Genomic DNA, 22,401 nt, shown 5'->3' with positions numbered 1-22,401 from the left:
CAGTGGGAATTTCCGTCAAAATGTCTACCGCTATAGGCTGGCTGACCTTTTCCTCCTTTCTCCCATAAAGCTTCTCTTCACCCAGTCCCATATCCAATTAGTAGAGATCGAGATGGGGAGACTCAAAATAACACAATTATCGTTGCCTCTCTAAATTGAGAGGTAAAAGGTAAAGCCAACAAACATATAAAAACTGGTGCTATTGCGGTTACACCTCCCGATTTGTCAGGTATACTACGAAGAATGGCATGGATTGGTAGGTAATACCATTCTGGCACAATATGAGGCGGGGTAGGCATCGGATTAGAAGGTATATAATTGTCGGGATGCCTATGTGCCCCTGTTGGCCTCCCTAGGAATTAAGAAAAGAGCATTTTGCTGTGGGAAGTGAGAAACCACTCATTGAGATATGCCAATAGCTGGTTTGATGGATGGCATATTTATGTTCAATACAATAAGATTCCAAAAGTTCTATTCGTCTGCAATAAGAGGTAAGATCCCTTGGTCAAACATCCTATCCACTTTCACTCCAAGAGACCATCAAAATTGGGTTTCCCATAAGCATCTAACGCCTGCAACATGAAAGCTAAAATGCTATTTCTTGAAGAACTTGAAGTGTCTTCTGATGAACCTGAATGCAAGATAAAGAGAAAAATAAGAATAAAAAAAAAATGGACGTGCAAATTACCAGAAATCTGGTGTAAAAACTTTGATAGAATTGAAAGAAGAATTTTTAGTTTTTAAAAACAATTTATAAACAGATCTAGTATCAGAAAATAGCTGGCTGAGCTATAAATTTAAATCAAGATATGATATTTTTCATAATTTGTTGAAATACAGAATGAGGAAATCCAATGAAAAGGTTTCAATAACTACCATGTGATGGTAAAAACTAGAATGCACTTCCTAAAAGATTATAACCACAGGAAAGAGGTTATTAGTCACTTCGACTCTTAGTCATGCTCACATCTTGTGCACCTGCATGACCTGCAATCTGCAGAAGCATGTGTGGGTGTGTGCATGCATGTGTGTGTGTGTGTGCGCGCGCACGTGCGTGCGTATGTGTGCATGTGTGTGTGTGAGAGAGAGAGAGAGAGATAATATTGTTTTTGAATAGTAGAGAGTTTTTAACAACAGTAACTAGAACAGAAAGGAAGTTACCCATTCAAGATGCTGCGCTGTGATGCCACTGACATTCCCATCATAGATACCACCTAAAACCTAACAAAGTCCAAGGATAAGAACAGCTTAGTGAGGATCCATACAAGTTTCATGTGCATAGTGTGGGTGAGCATGTGATGATTACATCAAGAAATTAAATCTGAGTATTAGACCATTAATGATTGACAGGCAGGTTCAAAGGCAGTAGTTGCTTAAGCAAGCACAAAACATAAGATTATTGGTCTAAATTGGAAAACTTCAATGGTCTTCAACCTCAGTTGGCTAGAGCCATCTAGTAAATGCAGTACAGAAAGACTAAAGCATGGATTAAACTCGCACCTTGGTCACAGTCTCAAGAAACATGCCAGGGCGCACGGGGCGGGGCTTTCGTCCAGTGACACTTGGCTGGTAATCATGGAAAGAGGGTCAATATTGGAAAGATACAAATACTGGAGCTCAAACAGTGACCCTTCTTAGGGTCCTTCTATTGATTTTATTTTATTTTATATAAACAGATCATCAAATGAAGTGCTATAGAAAACTTGCCCGTCCTGCGATTCCACCTGAAATCATTCCGGCACTTGCATCTTCCCCATCGCTGCTGGAGTGGTCTGCTCCTTCATCTTTTCCCAGCATTACATTCTTTATCATCTCCCGAACAGTCTTTCCAGGTTTCAGAGCAACCAATTTGGTTAAGAAGTTCACCTGCAACAACAAAAGAGGCTGTAGTCATACCACCATAAATTAAAACAATTTGGCAAAGAGCCATGTCAAAAGAGCTATTTGAATATATTTCATCAGTTTTGAATCAGTTGGGTGTCAACGCATCCAGACCTCAGATTCTGGGAGAGTACTAAAACCCCGATCATTTCTTTCATCCAATATTCCACCTCCCATCAAATTCCGAGCTTCCTCTCTTATCAAAACAAGCCTTGCAAGAAGCTTCCGATCAGGAACAACAGGCCGTGATTCCATAGTCTGCAAAAATACTATTTGAGATCTAACATGAATGGAACTATGGAAGAAAAAAATAACAAAATTTAGAAATTATGATACTTTGGTTCATATGCCAAGTGATTGGATACAAACTTCTAAGAATGTTTCCGGAAAAAAAAAAATTAAAAAATATTGTAAGGCTACACTGGTTGGTATGGGATCAAAGATGAAGATAATTGGATGTCCATGAATGATAATTTGTTTGTTTCTACTAACCTTAACTGTCCACTGAATGAGCAGAAAATTTTTAATAGACTTCATTTGATTGCCATGACTTCTGAAAAATATTCTTCATAAAGAAAAAAGCTTCCTAAACTATATAGATCCAAACATATTCAAAAAATGAGAACTTAGAAGTACAATCTCCCTCTCAGATTGATCAGCCAACAAACTTGTCAGCTGGCACAGTTAAAGCTTGTGAAATGGCATCTGAAACATCAGGAATATATCTGAGGGGCTTATATTTTTGGTCCTCAAGGGAATATAATAAATGTTACTTGAACCCTTTGGGCACAATGTTTACATAAAGCAAGCTTTCCCTTCCCTTTCCGTGTGTTCACAATCTAACACAGGTATTGGCCTATGGACTTAATGGTTTATCTGCTCCATGAGTTGACACATGTTGATGTGGACATTGCTGAACCTGATATTCTCTCATCTCTACAACACTAATCTCACATATACTTAGGACTACTAGTATTTCATTCTTAAGTTTATGAGATTCAGTTTACTTGTTTGCTTATTGTGATCTTGGATTGAGTATCTGTTGACATGATTGGTCACAACTAGTTTTAATTATGACAAATACTCTTGGTACTGATGGTTGCACTAAGGATTGCATGCAGGTTCACTGTGCACGTGTATTCGGGCTGAAAGACATATCATGATAGCGTGCAGTGTTCGTGCCGAAGAATGAAGGTTTGTGTGTTATTTCATTTCTTCATTCTGGGATGTAAATTTAATTATAGACTCTGCACCCCTATGACCTGTAATATTTTGCATCATGCATGATAGGTAGGTATGCTCAAATTGACCCTAGTTGGACTTTAGGTACCTACACAGACCATAGAAAGACCTTAGGGATTATACTTCGGTTGACCGACACCGGATTTTTTCGGTGTCTTAAAAAGGACCTAAAAATAACCATAGGACACTCACCCATGCATACATATGAATGATCATTTGAAATGGGTGATTGAATGCTTAAAATAGGACCGAAATACACTAAGTGTGCACTTTCAATCGACCGAACTTCCCTGTACAAAAATGCTCGGTCGACCGAACTGGTGCTGGGTCAACAAGTTGACCATAGCCCAGTTGACCGAACTCTTATAGTTCATTTTGGGCCGGTCAACCGAACTCCCCAGGAGTCAATATTTTGACCACCTAGTCGACCAAACCCAAATTGCCTTACAATGCTCTAGTCGACCAAGTTCCCACATGCGGGAACCCAACGGTCTAGTCGACCGACCGAGATAGTTCAAAATCTTTCCGATCGGCCGAACCTCACAAAAAAGGAAAAATGCCCTTAGACTTACAAGTTCGGTCGACCGAGCTCACAGTTCATTTTATTCCCGGTCGACCAAACCTCCAGAATTTCGGTCAATCGAACTTGCCTCAATCCACCGGTGCTCTGGGGTTGCCCCTCATTTTTACCGCTATTAATATTTTTTAAACGGGGTTAATTTATTTAAATAATTTTGAAACTTTTATAATTATTCCATTTGTGTCCTTAACGGTCATATTTTTGGGGAAGCCTATATATACCCCTTCATTTGGAATAATTAGCAGGAGATTAGAAAGATCATTAAGGCCAAAATTCTCTCAAATCCAAAAATCATTTTACAGCCAATACTACTTCCAAACACTCACATACTCCACACTCTTGATCTCTTTAAGCATTGTGAGTATCTCTAAGACTGTTGTGCTTAATCTCTCCAGCTAGAACTCTCACTTGTATTATTTTATTTGAGAGTTCAGCATTAAAGTTCTTCCACCGATTTCATTTGATAAATCTTGTGTGGGAAGACTTTGAGAGTTGTGGTTCTTGCATTCTCATTGCAAGATACCTAAACCTAGTTTTTGGTGTGCAAAAATCCGTTTCAAAAAGCTAGTCTTTCAAACAACTCCACTCTATTTGTATATTGAAATATCTTATTGAGTTTATTTGATTTAACTTACTTAGCATATTTGAAACCCTGATCTCATTTTGTGTTATTCACATATTGTGTTTCAAATCTTACTTGGATATACACTCTAGATCTGGATTGATTATCATACTTGATTGAGTGTTTAGCACACATTAGAACACTAAGCATATTTACATATCATTCGTGCTTGTAATATTGACTGAGCTGTATTGGTCCACACATTTGCTTGTCAAGAAGCGTATTTCCGTGTACAAATTTTATACACATTGGTTGTATTCCAGGCGAAGGCCTGAAGAGGGAGACTAGCATTGTCGAATAGTTCCAGACTAGCTTAGACCCGGTTAGTAAAGCTAGGTGTGTCATCCTAGTAAGGCGTGGTTGTAAAGGTTGAGGTCAGCCCTGTGCTAATTGACCTTATTGTATTAGGTGCCGCTCCACCAGTTAAGTGAGCCTATAGTGATAATCCTTGTGCTTGTTAGCCAAGGCGGGGACGTAGGCACTTTGGCCAAACCTCGATAACATATCGCGTGCATCATTTACTTTTTCCGCACTTTACATTTACTGCACGTGTATGTTTATTTGTTGATTGCATAGACTAACCCTAGGCCGTATTACACTGTTGGTAAAACTAGTTAACTTAGGCAATAAATTTTAAATACCCAATTCACCCCCCCCCCCCCCTTTCTCCTGGGATTGCACCAAAGCTAACAGTATCCATGGTTTTAAATAACAATAACAGTGCGCCTAATGGTAATAGTCAAGGTGTAATGGTTGCAGCCCTCACAGAAATTATGCAATGGGCAATGGACACCACATACAAGTTCATTTTTTGCATTAACAAACTTGTTAAAAACATAAAGTTTCACATGTTTTGATCCTAGAATCAAATATACCAATGCTTAAAATGATTTTTAGTAAATTTGAAACAATTTACATATAACATACACTACAAGGTATTGAGATCTTCTCCTTGCCGTAGAGATCTTACATCTTCAGATTCAACAAGAGAGATGAGATGACATGGGTACTTGAGTTTGTTGGCAACAGTCCTATGTTTCTGACTGAATGGAACTCTGATTGTGAGAATAAGGAGCTGCAGCTTTCAAGCATTCCCATTTGGGTTAACATCTACAGAATTCCCTCAGTTTATTGGACTAAGGGCTAAGCTATATTGCTAGTGCCATTGGTGCTCCCCTTTACCTAGATGAGAGAACCAAATTGATGAGGAACCTGCAGAGTGCCAGGGTATGTGTGGAAGTGGATATGGAGAGAAATTTTCCAGAGCTCATTACCATCAAGATGCCCTCTGGTTCTTTGCAAACTGTGGACGTTGAATACTCTTGGAAGCCTTCCTTTAGCGCAGGGTGCAAGAAAATGGGGCATTTGATGAAAGATTGTGTAGCTCCCAAGGTTTGGAAGCCTAAAAAAACCAGTTTTTAGTGAGAAACAACTCAATACAGTTCAAAATGCTGAAGAACTGGAAAAGGTTAAGCCTTCTACTGATAATCTGAAGACTGATTCCCAGATTATAGAGAAAGGTGTTGAGTCTGTCAATATGTCTAGCGTGTTGGACGATTCTAAAGGTGATAGTCCTGAATTTCCATTGGCTGAAGTGAAGGCTGCAGCTCACAGTAATGGGTCTCCAAAAGGGGCTGAAATGCAGGATACAGGTGACTGCAATGGTCCTGCTAATGCTGGCACAAAAATTCATAGACTGTAGAACTGTTTCTCCTTGTAATAATTCAGGTAGCGTTGGAAAGACAGGAAAGGATAAGAAGCAACTAGGAAGTAAAGGTAACAAGAGGGAAAGACCTCCTAAGAAGCAGGTCTTACCTGAAACCGCTACTGTTGCTTCTTCCAAATGAATATTGGCTGCTGGTAACACTAGAGGGTTGAATGACCCTGTCAAGATAACAGTGGTTAGAAAATTCACGAAAGATCATAAGCTGAAGGTTGTTGGGCTGCTAGAAACTAAGGTAAAGGCTAAGAGGTATGTTGTAGTTTCTAAAATGTTGAATGAGAACTGGATTTTTGTTCACAATTATAAAAATAATGACTCTGCTGCTAGTATTTTGGTGGGATTGGATCCTATGGAGATTAAACTAGTTGAACTTGTGAAGCATAATCAGATATGTCCATTCATTTAAATTCAGATTTTGGCCCTCTTTGGGTGTCTTTTGTCTATGGTACTACAAACTATATGGAAAGAAGGAAATTATGGAGTGCAGTGGGTGCCCTGAAAACTAGAATTTGTGACCCATGGTTTGTGTTGGGGGACTTCAATACTGTTAAAGATTCTTCAGAGAGCAGTAACAGTCTTAGTGACATCAATATCAAGGGAATGCTATATTTTCAGGTTTTCCTTTGTGAAATTGCGTTGGATGATGCCCCAGCTATGGGAGATGGTTTCGCATGGTCTAACAAAGTAGTAGGGTTAACAAGAAGAAAACTGGATAGAGTTCTCATCTATTCAAAAGTCTCTGATATGTTCCCAAGACTTCATGTGAAATTTATCTCTCCAGGTGTCTCGGATCATTGTGCCTCTCTGGTTCGGCTAGATTCAAAGGTGAATGCTTTTAATCCCCCATTTTTATTTTTGAATTGTCGGACTTCTCATGAAGATTTCCTGAAAATTCTGGAGAATAGCTGGAACCCAATGTACAGGTTAGTGTAGAAATTGAAAGGCTTAAAACAGGATCTAAAGAAATTTCATTTGCACCATTTCAGCCTCCCCAGCAAGAAAGTTGAAGTGAATAGGAAAGATATGCTTTCTGCTGAAGGAGTGGTTAAGGAACTAATCAGCCCTGAGTTGGCTACCCAAAAGAAGGGATTGTTTTCGGAGCTACATAATCAGGAGGAAGATATGATGACGCAGAAATACAGGATTGACTGGATAAGATTGGGTGATAGGAATAATAGTTTTTTCCATGCCTACCTTAAAGGGAAGAATATGAAAAGCCAGATCAAGTATATTCGAAATGAGAGGTGAATCAGTAATGGAAGATGAAGATATAACTACAGTTATCCTGCAGTACTAGATATAACTACAGTTATCCTGCAGTACTATGAGAACTTATTGGGAAGGGTTGATGATAATGTTTCAGCCTGCAATATTGCATATTTGAAGGAGATCATTGGTTTCACTTGGCAGGAGGATCGAGACCGTTAGAGGGTGGTACACACACCGATTCACAACCATAACGGCTGTTACAGTACCATAACTGCCATTACAAAATGTTCCGATCTGTTACAATGCCAAGCTGGCTATGAATGGCGAAAACAGGTTTTGTAGCCATTTGTTTTTGCATTTTTCCTTTTCTTTCCTTCATTAAAGCTTAGAAACTCATTTTTAAGTTGGTTTATTTAGTTGGTATTTTTTATAAAAACATTTTCATTTTTTGGGTTTATTTTCCTTGACATTTAGTGTGCATTTTTTCAATTGCTTTCATTCAAACAAACCCAACATTTTCTCTTATTAAATTACATATGTTCATATTCTATTAATTAGTAGTGGAGTGGAGATTTTGTGTTTATGATTTTGAGTCTTAATATATGCATTTTTGTGTTTTCCATTTGCAAATCTTGGAGCATACAACATTTTTTCATAAAGTACTATTGCACTTCTTCTTTTTTTATTTTAGCCTAACTTGGATTCACACCCAAAATTGCATGCTTTAGATTTTTTTATAAACGCATTGTGTTGTTTGTGTGGTTTCTATGGGTTGTAGGGTGCCATTTAGAAAATTGTTTAAAGTTTGCATTTAAAAATAAAATAAAAATAAAATAAAAAAGGGCGCAATCATGTACTTCGCCTATATAACACAAATTATCTTTGTACACACAGCCGGTACCAAACCCGAATAAAGGAGCAGGCTTGTGTTCGGTAGCTAACAGTCAACGAAAAACTTTGTCAGATCTTATTATCATGAATTCTTACCAAATTCACCTAAGTTAAGGGAATAGATTGGGTCAGTATAGAAGGGGCAGTGCTAATAAGTTAGCAAAGAAACTAAGATTAGATTAGCAACTTGGGATATAGAAACTCTTATGGACAAAAGTATGAAAATAGTGGAAATAGAGTTTAGAAGGAAAATTAACTTAATCTGGCTTCAAGAGACAAAATGGGTAGGAGAGAGCTAGAGAAATTGAAAAATAAGATTTAAGCTTTGGTACACTAGAAAAGAGAAACACAAAAACGGGTTGGGACTTATTGTAGACAACGACCTAAAAGATAATGTAATTGATGTTAAAAGAATAGGGAATATGATCATTAAAATCAAGATAGCTCTAGGCCTGGAAATAGTGAACATCATTACTATGTATGTTCCCTAACTAGGCTTAGTAGAAAATCCTAAAAGACAATTTTGGGAAGATATGGATAGTATTTTACAAAGGATACCAATGTCCAAAAAGACATTCATAGGAGTTGATTTGAATGGACACATTGGAAAGGATAATATAGGCTATGAGAGGATACATGGAGGCCATGGATATGGAGATAAAAATGAGGCCAATGATACAATTTTAGATTTTTCCATGTCTTATGCTTTGGTTATATTAAATGCTTGCTTTATAAAAAAGAGAAGAGCACTTAACTACTTTCAAGAGTGGGCATAATAAAAGCCAAATAGATTTCTTCTTAATTAGGATTGGGGATAGTCCATCTTGTATTGATTGTAAAGTTATCCCAGGTGAAAGTTTGGCTACACAACATAGAGTCCTAGTATTACGTATACATATTAAAAAATGGAAGAAAAAAAAGTAACATAAATCAACACAAAAGTATTAGATGGTGGAGCTTGAAGGGAGATAATAAAGTAAAATTTAAAGATTAAATGATTAAAGAGTGTGATTGGACTGTAGGATATAAGGTAGATGCAAATATTGTTTGGAATAAAATGGCTAATTCTACCAATAAGGGCAGCAAATAAGGTTTTAGAGGAGTTCAAAGGAAGATACTTGGGTTGTAAAGAAAGTTTATAGTGGGATCAAGAAGTCCAAAAAGCCGTTAAGACAAAAAGAATTTGGTATAAAATATGGCAAAATTGTAGAAATATAGAAAATCATGAAAAATATAAAGAGACGAGAAAAAATGCAAAACACACTATTAGCGAAGCTAACCATAGAGCTTATGATACTTTATATAATAGACTAGATACAAAAAAAGGAGAAAAAGACATTTATAAACTTGCTAGAGCTAAAGAAAGGAAATGCAAAGATTTAGGTGATGTAAAATGTATAAAGGACGAAAATGGCAATGTCTTAACTAGAGAAGAAGACATAAAAGAGAGGTAACGATGATACTTTGATAAGTTATTTAATGAAAACCAAAATGAAATATTAAACTTGGAAGTGACAAATAAGGAGAAGACCAAAAATAGAAGATTTATTCGCAAAATTAGAGTTCTTAAAGTTAAGATGGCATTAAGAAAGATGAAAAGTGGGAAATCTATAGGACCAAATAAAATACTAATTGAAGTTTGGAAATGTTTAGGAGATGAAGGAAATATGTGGTTAACTAATCTATTCAACATTATTATAAAAACCAAGAAAATGTCAGAAGAATTGAGAAAAAGTACGTTAGTACCTTTATACAAAAACAAAGGCAATTTTCAAAACTGTAATAACTATCGTGGAATTAAGATTATGAGTCATAGGATGAAATTATAGGAAAGGTTAATTGAATATAGAATAAGACTAGAAACGAGAATTTCAAAAAATCAATCTGGTTTTATGCTTGAGAGATCAACAATAGAAGCTATTCATCTTTTAAGAAAAATCTTGGAAAAATTTAGGAAAAAGAAAAGGGACTTGCATATAGTTTTTATTGACTAGAGAGCTTACCTAGGGAAGTTCTTTGGTGTGTTCTAGAAAAGAAGGGGGTTTACAGTAGATATACTAAGGTCATTCAAGATATGTATGATAAAGTAGTGACTAGCGTTAGGGCTGTAGGAGGGGAATCTAAAGATTTTCCAATCGCAATAGGTGTACATCAAGGTTCAACTTTGAGTCCTTATCTTTTTGCTTTAGTGATTGATGAACTTACTAGGAATATTCAAAATGAGATCCCTTAGTATATGTTGTTTGCAGATGATATTGTGTTGATTGATGAAGTAGGAGCGAAATGGAATCTAAGCCAAAACTTTGGAAAGCCATATTAGAGTCTAAAGGGTTTAGGATAAGTAGGAATAAGAAAAAATATATAATATGTAATTTAGTAATGTAAGGAGGAGTAGTGGAGAGAAGATTAAACTTGATAATCAAGAGATTAATAGCACTAATAGATTTAGATATCTTAGATTTATTATGCAAGCAGAAGGGAAAATTAAAGAAGACGTAATACATAGAATTAAAACAGGTTGGGTAAAATGGAGTGTGTCAAGTGTGTTGCGTAATCATACAATACCTTTAAAATTAAAAGGAAAGTTTTATAAGAAAGCTATAAGGCTGGCTAGGTTTTATGGTTTAGAATGTTGGGCAACTAAGAAACAACATTACAAAAAATAAAAGTTGCTAAAATGCAAATGTTAAGGTGGATGAGTGGAATAACATTGAAAGATAATAGTAAAAATAAGTATATACACAATAGTTTAGGCATAGCACCAATCGAAGACAAGATAAGGAAGGGGCGGCTTAGATTGTAGTAACCTAACCCCAAAAAAAAAATAATAATAATAATAAAATAATAATAAAAAAATAAATAAATAAAAAGATATTTTGGAGAAGATATTTTGAAAAGAGATATTTTGAGACATTTATATATAAATATCTTGGAGGAGATATTTATTTAGATTACTTAAGGGCTAAATTAGGATTTATTCTATAAATTCTCTTATTCTCTCTCATTCTCTCATTCACTCTCTCTCTCTCTCTCTAAGATCCTTCGCCGTTCGTCGTCCATTTCCAAAAACAGAGGGTACTGCGTGGATCAGAAGAGGAAACTCTACACTTTTAGTCGATCGGATCGTCGTTTTGGAGAGTTTCAGGTTTTCCCAAGAATCGAGGTAGGAATCTAATCCTAATTTTGATTGGATATTTGAATAGCAGTAGAAAACATAGTAAGGTTATGTTCTGTGGTTTTAGGTTTTCAGGATCTCGGGTTATCGATTTGGACCGTTTTTGTTGGCTTTATGGGAAGTCAACAGTCAACCCTGTTGCGAGGGATCGTAGCAGTGGGCCCCAGCTTGACAGTGCTTGGCGTGCCAGCTAGTTGGCACCCCTACTTAGAATTGGTGCAGCCCCTCATGTCCACCCGACGCTTAGTGCGGGGCTCTGCGCTGCCATTTAAAGGAAAAAGGTTGCGCCCCTTCTACCACCAATTGGTTTTAGAAGAACCGGTAAGGCTTGATCCTGAGAGTTTTCATACGAACTTTCATTTCGAGTATAAGGTAAGGGGAATTTGATTACAAGAGCTATTTTGAAAAACTAAACCGCTAAAAAGCTAATTTATGTTATTATGTATGATTTAACTGCTTATTTGTGAAATTCTACCGAGTAGAAATGCCGGTTTGACGATTTTATGGTTTTTGGTAAAAAAAACGAGGTTTTCGACGTGTAATCTCCAAATTTTACAAACATCGTTTATTTGTGTTTATACTATAGTAGGAGAGGCTCGATTCCTTTATTTATTCAGTCAAACTATGTATATTGAATTTCTATCATTTAGCGGGTTTTTGTATTAAACTTGTGTGATATATGTTGAAATGGAAATGAATGTATTTTCTATACTACTGATATAGAATATGGGAATGAAATTCCAATTTGTTATACTAACAATGTGATAAACAGAGGCTGGTGATACACCGAGCCGCATCAGTAAACAAAGAGGGGTAAACTGAGTGGAAAGACGCCGATTTGAACCCGCTGGGATTATTTCTATACTATTGATATAGGGTTGAAAAATACTTTCTTTGCAGAGTTGAAATAAACTACTATTATATGATACGGCACGATATCGTAGCTAGATGTACACGTGCAACCACACGTATTAAATGATGTGGGTACCAAGGTGGTCGGCTAGCAGGGTGAAACCATTGACTGATATTGGGCCAATGGAGGCATTCGGATCGTATGTAGGTACTTGGCAGTGTCTGCACGAACAGGGCATTGGACGAGTATCAATGCACAACCCGAGCAACAGGGTAAAACTGGTTATAGGGATATTTTGCTGTTGGTCATTTGATAAATCATTAAATGGTCGAAAGACAGATGTGGGAATTTTGTAATATGAATAATGATATACCTTATGCATTACTGTATTGAAAATATTTGATTTATATTCCAAATGTTGAATGAAAATATGCATGTATGCAGTCACACACTGTTGTTACTCCTCCTTCCTTAATGAGAGGTGTCTCACCCTATCTTACAACCTTTGTTTTCAGGTCCGTCCGTGCGTTGGTCCTAGTAGATAAAGGGACTCTGGTGGTTATTTTGGTTAGCTTACGTAAGCATCTAAATTTTGTACTAAACTTGATGAAAGTCCTTTTTGGAGGGTTGTAATATGACGATTACTCTAAAGTCGGAATGTATGTAAATTATGGATGTATTAGTGAACTCTGATATAAGGCTAGTAGTAATCCCAATGGATGTTTATGTTTTTCCGCAACATTTACATCATGATTATGTATGATTTACACCCGTATGTCCCTGTTTAGGGCAGGTTGTTTCCATATCTTGAACAGGTATAGGTATTTGATGTATGTGAATGACACCTGAGTCCATGTAAAGGGTCAGGTTGTTACATAGATGGTTTAGGCATTTGAAATGCAAGCCTAGTGGAGCACCTGTGAGGATGAGTGAGTTAGTTATTGTTTCTGGCAAGAAAAGGGGTAGGGGTAGGCCTAAAATAACTTGAAATGAGGTAGTGAGGAAGGATTTAATAGCCCTTAATCTAATAGAGGAAAATGCTCTTGATTAGGTGAATTGGCAGAAAATGATTCACGTAGCCGACCCCACTTAGTGGGACTAAAGGCTTCTTGTTGTTGTACATTCTAAGTTCTTTCGATTCTATTTTTTTCTATTTTTCTTACACCTAGTTTGGACACTAAAATACGTTATATTGTATACATTTTTGTCGTTGTTTAACACATGAACATTCTATATTCTATTTTTTGAATAAAAAAATTCCATAAAAAGCTAAAAGAGTACAAAAATGGAACTCTATATTTTATATTTCTTTATATTTATGATTTGTTAGTTTGAATTTCACTTATATTCAATAAAGTAATGAAAAAGTGGCAAATGCATGCTTCTTGTCAATAGCAACTTAAACAGCCCAGATGACATCCAATACTTGTAGTATATGTTACTCTAAATTGATTAAAATTTACTAAAAATCATCTAAAGCATTAGTATATAGGATTCTAGGATCAAAACATGTTAATCTATATGTTTTTAAGAAGTTTGCTAATGCAGGAAATGAATTCACAAACATGGTGAGCGTTACCCATTACGTAACATCCACGACAGTCACAACTAATCATTACTCAAACTGTTACCATTATTTAAAACCATGGCTGCATCTGCATTTCTGTTTGTTAATGTCAATTTATGAATGAATGCAACAGTGTATAAATGAACGTGTATGTGTACACTTATGTCTATATGCATTAATGTAACGGCAACATAAGCATGCATTTATATGTTCCAATGTTTGCATATGTGAGGTTCTTGCATGCATATGTGTAGGATAGTAGGTATGTGTATATATTATTATTGATGTAATGCATGGAGTATGTTTCTATGTGATTGTATGAAGTATGTGTTACATCCATGAATATGGGCACTATTGTACATGCACGAATGCATATCCATACGCGCTCATATGGACTTGGTCGAATGCATGTGAATGAGCACGCATGTATAATGTGAGTGTGAGTGGTGGTATGTATAAATGCATGTACATGTGCAAAGAGTATGATATGATGTTTGTGCATGCATGTGTGGCAATCTATATGCATGTTCAAGGAAAGTAAATGATGCATATTCCTTTGGGGTGGGGGAGGGGGGGAAGGGGGGAAAGTTTGGAGCATGTAAGTTTTATGTGCATGTGTGTGTGCATGCAAGTGAATATGTGGAAGCGTATAAATGTATGCATGAACATGTAGCACATGTAGGCATGAATGGGCATATTTGAGTGTATACATGCATGTAGGGGTATATGCATATGCAAGAATATGAATGGATGTATGTATAGGAGTTAGAGATTATATGTATGCATGTGTGTATGTATGAGTGTAGGAATGCATATAAAGTGGAGCACGTGTGTGCGAGTCCATGTGCATGCTTCGCGAAACTATGCACAAATCTAAGTATGTTGGCAATGCATCGTGATGTGTGTGTGCATGCATAGGAGTATGTAGGTTTATATGAGTTGGTATGAGAGCAAGGATGTGTAAGTGTGCAGGCAAATTTATGTCTATAAGTGATTTTTAATATTTTTATCATTGTTGGGTGTGATTATTGATACTACTTGTTAGCCTTGGTGGCTACATGATCTTAATTGTCATGTTTTGATGATAACAACCTAGTAATGGTTCACATACCTAGCTATGATAGGTACAAACTCAAATGCAAAGATCAAGTAAACTCTTAAAAAGTTAGACATCATAAAAAAGGGGGAGAAAGTTAGCCTTAGTGGCTACATAATCATATTACATGTGTTTTGATTGTATTAACCTATTTGTTGTTCCAAGTGTATCCTATCTTTGCAAATCACGTTAAGAACAGGTACAAGTGAGAAATACATAAAGGTACTGGATCAGAGGCAAAGATCGAACCAAGTAGACGTTCGAGTAGAAAAGATCAAAAGGTCACTCATGCGGAAGAACTCAAGCACATCCAAGGAAGCTAATGTAGAATCATATGTAATGGGGAGTGTTTGAGATAGTGTTTATTGTAACTCTTGCAGTATTGTTTCACGCATGATTATTGAGCAAGAGTTGAGTAAATTGCATGTGCATACTAGTTCGTAAGAGTACATAGAATATCACTAAGTCATAAGTTTAACACTCATGGTTTTCAAAGACAAAACAAAGAGTTTTATAAAAATATCCTTCACTCAAATGTATTTTTATATGGGACAAGTTTTAAATCATATTAGTATTATGATCTTTTAAAAACTTGGTCCGAGTTGGGTTTAAAATCTCATTTATGCACCTCTCAAATTTCCTGAACACCCTTCCGTGTTTGGAGCATAACTTTTACTAGAAAACTCCAAAAAGGGCGATCTTGGTATCTACGGAAAGCTAAGAAAAAATCTCACAACTTTCATGTTGAAGACTTCCATTGATTTGGGTAATCAATCAACACTTTGGGGTAAACAGTCGACGATTTCAGGCACAATGTGGCCCAAATGAAACAGTCGACGGATTACCCCAATCAGTCAACTAATTAGGCTAAACAGTCGACTAATTGGGTTAAACAGTCGACGATTTGTGTCGGGATTCAAGCCCCAACGGCTATAAATGGCTAGTTTTTAAAGTAAATAAGTCCAACGGCCATAAAATGGCTAGTAGCCCAATTTGCCTATAAATACAGTCCAAAGACTTGTTTAAAGATTGATTTTAGTCATTATATATTATTCCCAGGCACACTTCATTTTAGTTCATTATTGTTGGCCTAACATGGCTTTCGAATCTCGTTTTGATGATAACAAATAAAGGTTGATTTAACATGTTGTGGTTAAGTGATGATATTTCAGGAAAGCTTGAATGCCAAAGCTCAAAAGATCAAAAGAAATGCAAGTTCAAGATCACTAAGTACTATAAAGCACACTCATCTTCAAAGTGATCCAAAGAATGCTCAAGAGGACCAAAATGATCAAAGCATGTGAAAGCCTAAAGTTGACTCAAGCTCAAATCTAAGAGGATTCAAAGCAAAGACACATATGAAGACTTCAAAGCTTAGAGTGTTTATGTCTTTAGGAAAAATTATTTAAGTACTTCATACTAAATATCATGTTGAAATGATTTGAAGCTCATTAGCAGTTGTCATGGACTTAGAGACCTTATTTTAAAACCCCGGAAAATGTTCTTTTAAAGTAACAAAGCAAGATGGCTAAGTGTTTTTGAAAAATAACCTGAAAAACAGGAATTATAACTATTCAGGTGACTGAAGATTTAACCTCAGGCGCCTGAAGATTTTCCTGAGCAATTTCTGAAGAGGCAATGTAGGCTCAGGCGCCTGACCCTGTTTTTAGTTGAAAATTACACAGTTTTAAGGAACCTTAGGCGACTGACCCCAAGATCTCAAGCGCCTGAACATTGTTACCGGTTATATTTTTTATAAGTTTTAAAATTCAAATTTATGTTTTTTGTACCCCAAATTTCGTATAAACATGAGAAACACTCCAAGTAACTTGAGCAACACGAATTAAACCTTCTTGAGCCTATAAATACATGATTTCTCTAATCAAGTTCACACCAAGCATTGAAAATTTGCTCTCAAGCTAAAATTGCTCTTGCTCACTCTTTCATATTGACAATTGCTAAAATAATTCTGAGTTGCTGATCAATCTTTTCTGAGCTCTAACATCTTATTTACTAATTCCCATCAAGAGAAAATGTTCTAACCACTGAGGTTAGAGGAAAGAAAATTGTTTTGACTCCACAAATCTTGGCTCCCATTTTGCATATCACCCCGGGTGAATTTGATTGTCCAGCCTTTACTCAAACTTGGATTCCAGAGCAAGACTTCACACCCAAAGAATTTTTGCCTTTGATAATGGTTAACAAACCCATTTATTTTGGTCATCCACCTATGTATAAACAACTGAATCTTCAAGTCCAAATACTTCATAAAATCATCTCCAACAACATCCTACCTAAGGCTGGCTCATATGATCATCTTTCCTATGTCGATTGTTTAGTGTTATGGTGTTTACTAAAGGGGAAGAAACTTGATCTCTCTAGCCTCATTTTGAAATGGATGTGGGCCAAATTGGAAGCTACTAAAGTAACTCTTCCGTATGGTGGTGTGTTAAACCTTATCTTTGCTCAACTTAATGTTACAACACCTACTGAATTGTTCATCAAACGTACAAGATATGACATTTTCACCTCCACAACCCTCAAGCAAAAGGACTATGAAAAGCACGATCGGGGTTGGTTTTTGAAAGGAGGACGACCTCAAAGGGCAGCAGTTGTACCTCCTCCTCCTCCTCCAGCACAGGACCAAGGACCACCAGCTGACACTCCCTCTTGGTTTATTCCTTTCCATCATGAATTCTCTACTTTCAGCAGAGATATGCAATTAGGACTTCAAACCCTTCAAGAGAATGTTTCGTCACTTGATCACCGCCTCACTCGCATCGAGCAATATCAGGCTAGCTCATCTCGTGGCGTTAATCCTATGGATACTAGTTCTGCCCCTCAGAGTGATGGTTCATCTGAGGAAGAAAGTGAGAAAGGTGATGAAGAGGAAGCTGAAGAGGATGATGATGATGCTGATGATAACTGAATTATTTGTCACTTTGTGTTTCTTTAAGAACTCTCTATGTATTGGCTTTGTTTTATGTTGCTTTGTGTGTTTTTGTTTTTGTTTGACTTGTAAACTCTATTGCTTATGACTTTGTGTAATATGACTATGCTCTTTATGTGCTACGACTCTTTGTGCCTATGCCCCTCATTTCTTTTTGATTGATGTCCAAGGAGGAGAGATATTAAGCAAACATGAGAAAGCAAACATGAGATCTTAGAGAACAACCATGAATGACATGAGCAAATATGTAAAACATATAAATCTCGACATAAAGCATGGGGGAGTAAAAGCAAACATGAACATTCGAACATAAGAAGAATAAGACTGTAAGCATATATGTTGACATTAGCTATAGTAAAATATACTTGATTGTGACTTATTTTTTGAACTTACTCATATTTGAAATCATCATTTTTCATATATGTTAAAAGGCATGCTTATTGTAAGGGGGAGCCTTATCAAAGGTTCTCTCATCTTTGCTCCTTATTTGTCATCATCAAAAAGGGAGAGATTGTTAGCCTAACATGGCTTTTGAATCTCGTTTTGATGATAACAAATAAAGGTTGATTTAACATGTTGTGGTTAAATGATGATATTTCAGGAAAGCTTGAATGCCAAAGTTCCAAAGATCAAAAGAAATGCAAGTTCAAGATCACTAAGTACTATAAAGCACACTCAGCTTCAAAGTGATCCAAAGAATGCTCAAGAGGACCAAAATGATCAAAGCATGTGGAAGCCTAAAGTTGACTCAAGCTCAAATCTAAGAGGATTCAAAGAAAAGACACATATGAAGACTTCAAAACTTAGAGTGTTTATGACTTTAGGAAAAATTATTTTAGTACTTCATACTAAATATCATGTTGAAATTATTTGAAGCTCATTAGCAATTGTCATGGACTTAGAGACCTTATTTTAAGACCCCGAAAAATGTTCTTTTAAAGTAACAAAGCAAGATGGCTAAGTGTTTTTGAAAAATAACCTGAAAAATAGAAATTATAACTGTTCAGGCGACTGAAGATTTAACCTCAGGCGCCTAAAGATTTTCCTGAGCAATTTCGGAAGAGGCAGTGTAGGCTCAGGCAACTGACCCTGGTAACCTCAGGCGTCTGACCCTGTTTTCAGTTGAAAATTACACAGTTTTAAGGAACCACAGGCGACTGACCTCGAAACCTCAGGCGCTTGAACATTGTTAACGGTTATATAAGTGATCCAAAGAATGCTCAAGAGGACCAAAATGATCAAAGCATGTGGAAGCCTAAAGTTGACTCAAGCTCAAATCTAAGAGGATTCAAAGCAAAGACACATATGAAGACTTCAAAACTTAGAGTGTTTATGACTTTAGGAAAAATTATTTTAGTACTTCATACTAAATATCATGTTGAAATTATTTGAAGCTCATTAGCAATTGTCATGGACTTGGAGACCTTATTTTAAGACCCCGAAAAATGTTCTTTTAAAGTAACAAAGCAAGATGGCTAAGTGTTTTTGAAAAATAACCTGAAAAACAGAAATTATAACTGTTCAGGCGACTGAAGATTTAACCTTAGGCGCCTAAAGATTTTCCTGAGCAATTTCGGAAGAGGCAGTGTAGGCTCAAGCAACTGACCCTGGTAACCTCAGGCGTCTGACCCTGTTTTCAGTTGAAAATTACACAATTTTAAGGAACCTCAGGCGACTGACCCCGAGACCTCAGGCGCTTGAACATTGTTAACGGTTATATTTTTTAAAAGTTTCAAAATTCAAATTTTTGTTTCTTGTGCCCTAAATTTCGTATAAACTTGGGAAACACTCCAAGTAACTTGGGCAACACGAATTAAACCTTTTTAAGCCTATAAATACATGATTTCTCTAATCAAATTCACACCAAGCACTGAAAATCAGCTCTCAAGCTAAAATTGCTCTTGCTCCCTCAAAGCTCTCTTGCTCACTCTTTCATACTGAGAATTGTTAAGATAATTCTAGGTTGCTGATCAATCTTCTCTGAGCTCTAACATCTCAATTACTGATTCCCATCAATAGAAGTATTCCGGTGAATTCATTCTTGAGCTTCAATTCAATTTCTTTTAATATTTGTTTGAAATATATTAGTGTTTTCAATTGTACTAACCAGCTCTATCTGAGAGCATCTCTTTATACAAAAGAATTTTTTTCTTATTTCTTGTTTCTTTGACGATTCAGGTCATTGGATCGTTGTAACCGAGTGTGGGGTATCGCTTGGAGAGGGGGCTCCACCCTAAAGGAGGGATTGTAAACGGTTTGTTCCGCCCGCAAAGGAACGTATTAGTGGAATCCTTAGATGATCTTGCCTAAAGTGAGGACGTAGGCTGGGGATAAGCCAAACCTCGTAAAAAATTTGGGTCTCACTCTTTACCCTTTTCTATTTAAATTTTCAGCATCTATAAATTGTGTTTTAAGTGCAGGTAGCTAAAAATTGAGATTGAAAAGACCTTTTAATTTACAAAAGTACGTTGGTTAATCTTTTACTAAAACCTTAAAGGGAGTACGTTGATTAATCGCTTGCGGAAATATTGATTAAAAGAAGCGCAAAAATATTCATTCATATAGGGCTATAAACTGAAATTTTGCAAACGCTGAAATAAGAGAGTAGCAACTCTCACAAATTGGTTAAGTATTGTGTGGTTGGTTGATTGATTGTTGTTTAGTTTGTGATTGATATTGAAGTGATTGGTTGTGGTTGGTTTAATTGAGTATTTAAAATCATAACATTCTTGTGTGTTTGCTTAAGTATACAAAAAGCTATAAATTTTTAAAAACACTTAAAAGAATTTTATAAACCCAATTCACCCCCCCCCCCTTCTTGGGACTACACCTTAACTTTCAATTATCTTTGTGGTCAACATCTCTCTTGCTCTTTATTCTAGTTGTGATTCATTACTTGGAGAGATTTGTGCAAGATTTTGATTGTATCAATTATCAGCTCATTCAAGGAGCATTTGTTTTGTAAATCATTTTTTATCATTTTGTTGTATTGAATGTTCTTAGTGAACTAAATTACAAGGATTCTTGGTGAACCTTGCGGCTATTGGTGAGCGAAAGGGATTGGTTCCCATGTGAAGGTTCTTGGTGAACCTTGCAGCTCTTGGTGAACGATAAGGATTTGTTCCCATTTGTAAAGGCTTCTCCGCCGATGAAGGAGGCTTATAGTGGATTGTGGAATCCTTGAATTTGTCTCAAGGTGTGGACGTAGGCAAGAGGCTAAACCATGTTAAAATTGTTTGTCGAACTTTTCTTCCCTACTCTTTTATTTTATGTCTTGTGCATGATTTACATTTTACATATTATAATATAATTGCTTGTATCTTGCCAAGATTTATATTTTGACGAGAGAAGCAAAAATACGCAAAAGAGCCTATTGACCCCCCCCCCCTCTCTAGACTCGACTCTAGGGCCCACGCTACTATAATTATAAAGAAAATCCAAAAAAAAAAAAAATGTGTTCTCATCCCCTTTATTTCAATGTTATTTTAACACAAAACCCAAAAAATGTGTTTAAAACTAGTTTTTTCATGATGTTATTATCTTTTTTGTGCAAGTTTGAAGCACCCCGATGATGGAGAAATGGGTCATTTTAGGCCTTGCCTATTTATCTCTGAGGGCATTTTGTCTAGTTCAATTACTTTGAGTCATCTTGGTGATTGTATTAGACAAGTCGCGGTGCTTTCACAATTCGCACAACTCATTTTTTGTATTTTTCTGTGTTTTGCATGATTGACTATGTTTTCATTTATCTATTAACTTTAATCAATTCGACAATGAAACTCAAAAGTGGGGCAATGACATTGTTCCGAGACTCTCGAGGTGAGAGCAATCTCCACTATCGTGAGCTTGTTCAATATTTAAAGGTTTGGTAATTAAATAAACATGGAAGAGTCAGAAGTCTCGCTTAATGGAGTTCAATATGGGTAATCATAGGCTAATAAGGTACTGTTTCTTGGAACGGGTGTATAGGAGATGCTAATACCTTCCCCTTGCATAACCATACTCACAAACCCTACCATGGCAACACAAGCCAAAACTATTGGTTCCTAGACCTAGATTTAGCTTACAGACCAAAACTAGTAGAGATTTAGATGAACTAAATGCACCTCAAAAAATAACAAGTTAGTGGATACTCTGTTGAACACATTGAAACACATAATCTCACATCTTCTTAATCACTTCCTCGATCACCATATGGATTGTTGTGGGCCCCCACCCCCCCCGAGACGCATCGACACATTGGAGGGGGCGCCCTTTCCAGCGATTTTCATTTCTTGAAAATCTCAATGAAAGAGAGGTTGATAAGCTTACTATTTTGTTTAGAGCTTGGACTCATTTGTTCCTCAAATGAAGAATTTGGGGATTTGGTTTAGGGATGCTTTGGTTCTTTTAGTGTGAAATCTTTTTTCCAATCATTATGTTAAAATCCTCTAATTGTCATTCTTTCCCTTGAAATAATGTTATTTGGAAAGTTGAGGCTCCTTTTAAGCTTTCATGTGGAGTCTGGCTCTTAATGGAATTAATGCTATTGACTCATTGCAGGCAAGGAGGCCTTATAAGGCAATTGTTGATGTTCGTTCAGCTTAAACATACGTAGCAGAAGCACACAATC

At 36.4% G+C, this 22,401-nt stretch overlaps 1 protein-coding gene across 1 annotated transcript in view; it reads right to left on the bottom strand.

Annotated features, from left to right (window-relative positions):
- Positions 1 to 373: 373 nt before the first annotated feature.
- The window catches only part of LOC131155404 (protein PEP-RELATED DEVELOPMENT ARRESTED 1, chloroplastic), a 36,203-nt gene continuing 14,175 nt past the window's right edge, over positions 374 to 22,401 (bottom strand). The window contains exons 5-9 of the mRNA XM_058108495.1: positions 1,996 to 2,139; positions 1,708 to 1,866; positions 1,501 to 1,566; positions 1,162 to 1,221; positions 374 to 631 (exon numbers count right to left, since the gene is read on the bottom strand). Of these exons, the coding sequence (XP_057964478.1) occupies positions 587 to 631; positions 1,162 to 1,221; positions 1,501 to 1,566; positions 1,708 to 1,866; positions 1,996 to 2,139 (474 nt within the window). The 3' untranslated portion in view covers positions 374 to 586. The remainder of the gene's footprint in view (positions 632 to 1,161; positions 1,222 to 1,500; positions 1,567 to 1,707; positions 1,867 to 1,995; positions 2,140 to 22,401) is intronic.

Source organism: Malania oleifera, chromosome 5 (genome assembly GCF_029873635.1).
Source record: "Malania oleifera isolate guangnan ecotype guangnan chromosome 5, ASM2987363v1, whole genome shotgun sequence".
NCBI classification, from domain to species: Eukaryota; Viridiplantae; Streptophyta; class Magnoliopsida; order Santalales; family Ximeniaceae; genus Malania; species Malania oleifera.
This window is presented reverse-complemented; position numbering and strand designations above follow the sequence as displayed.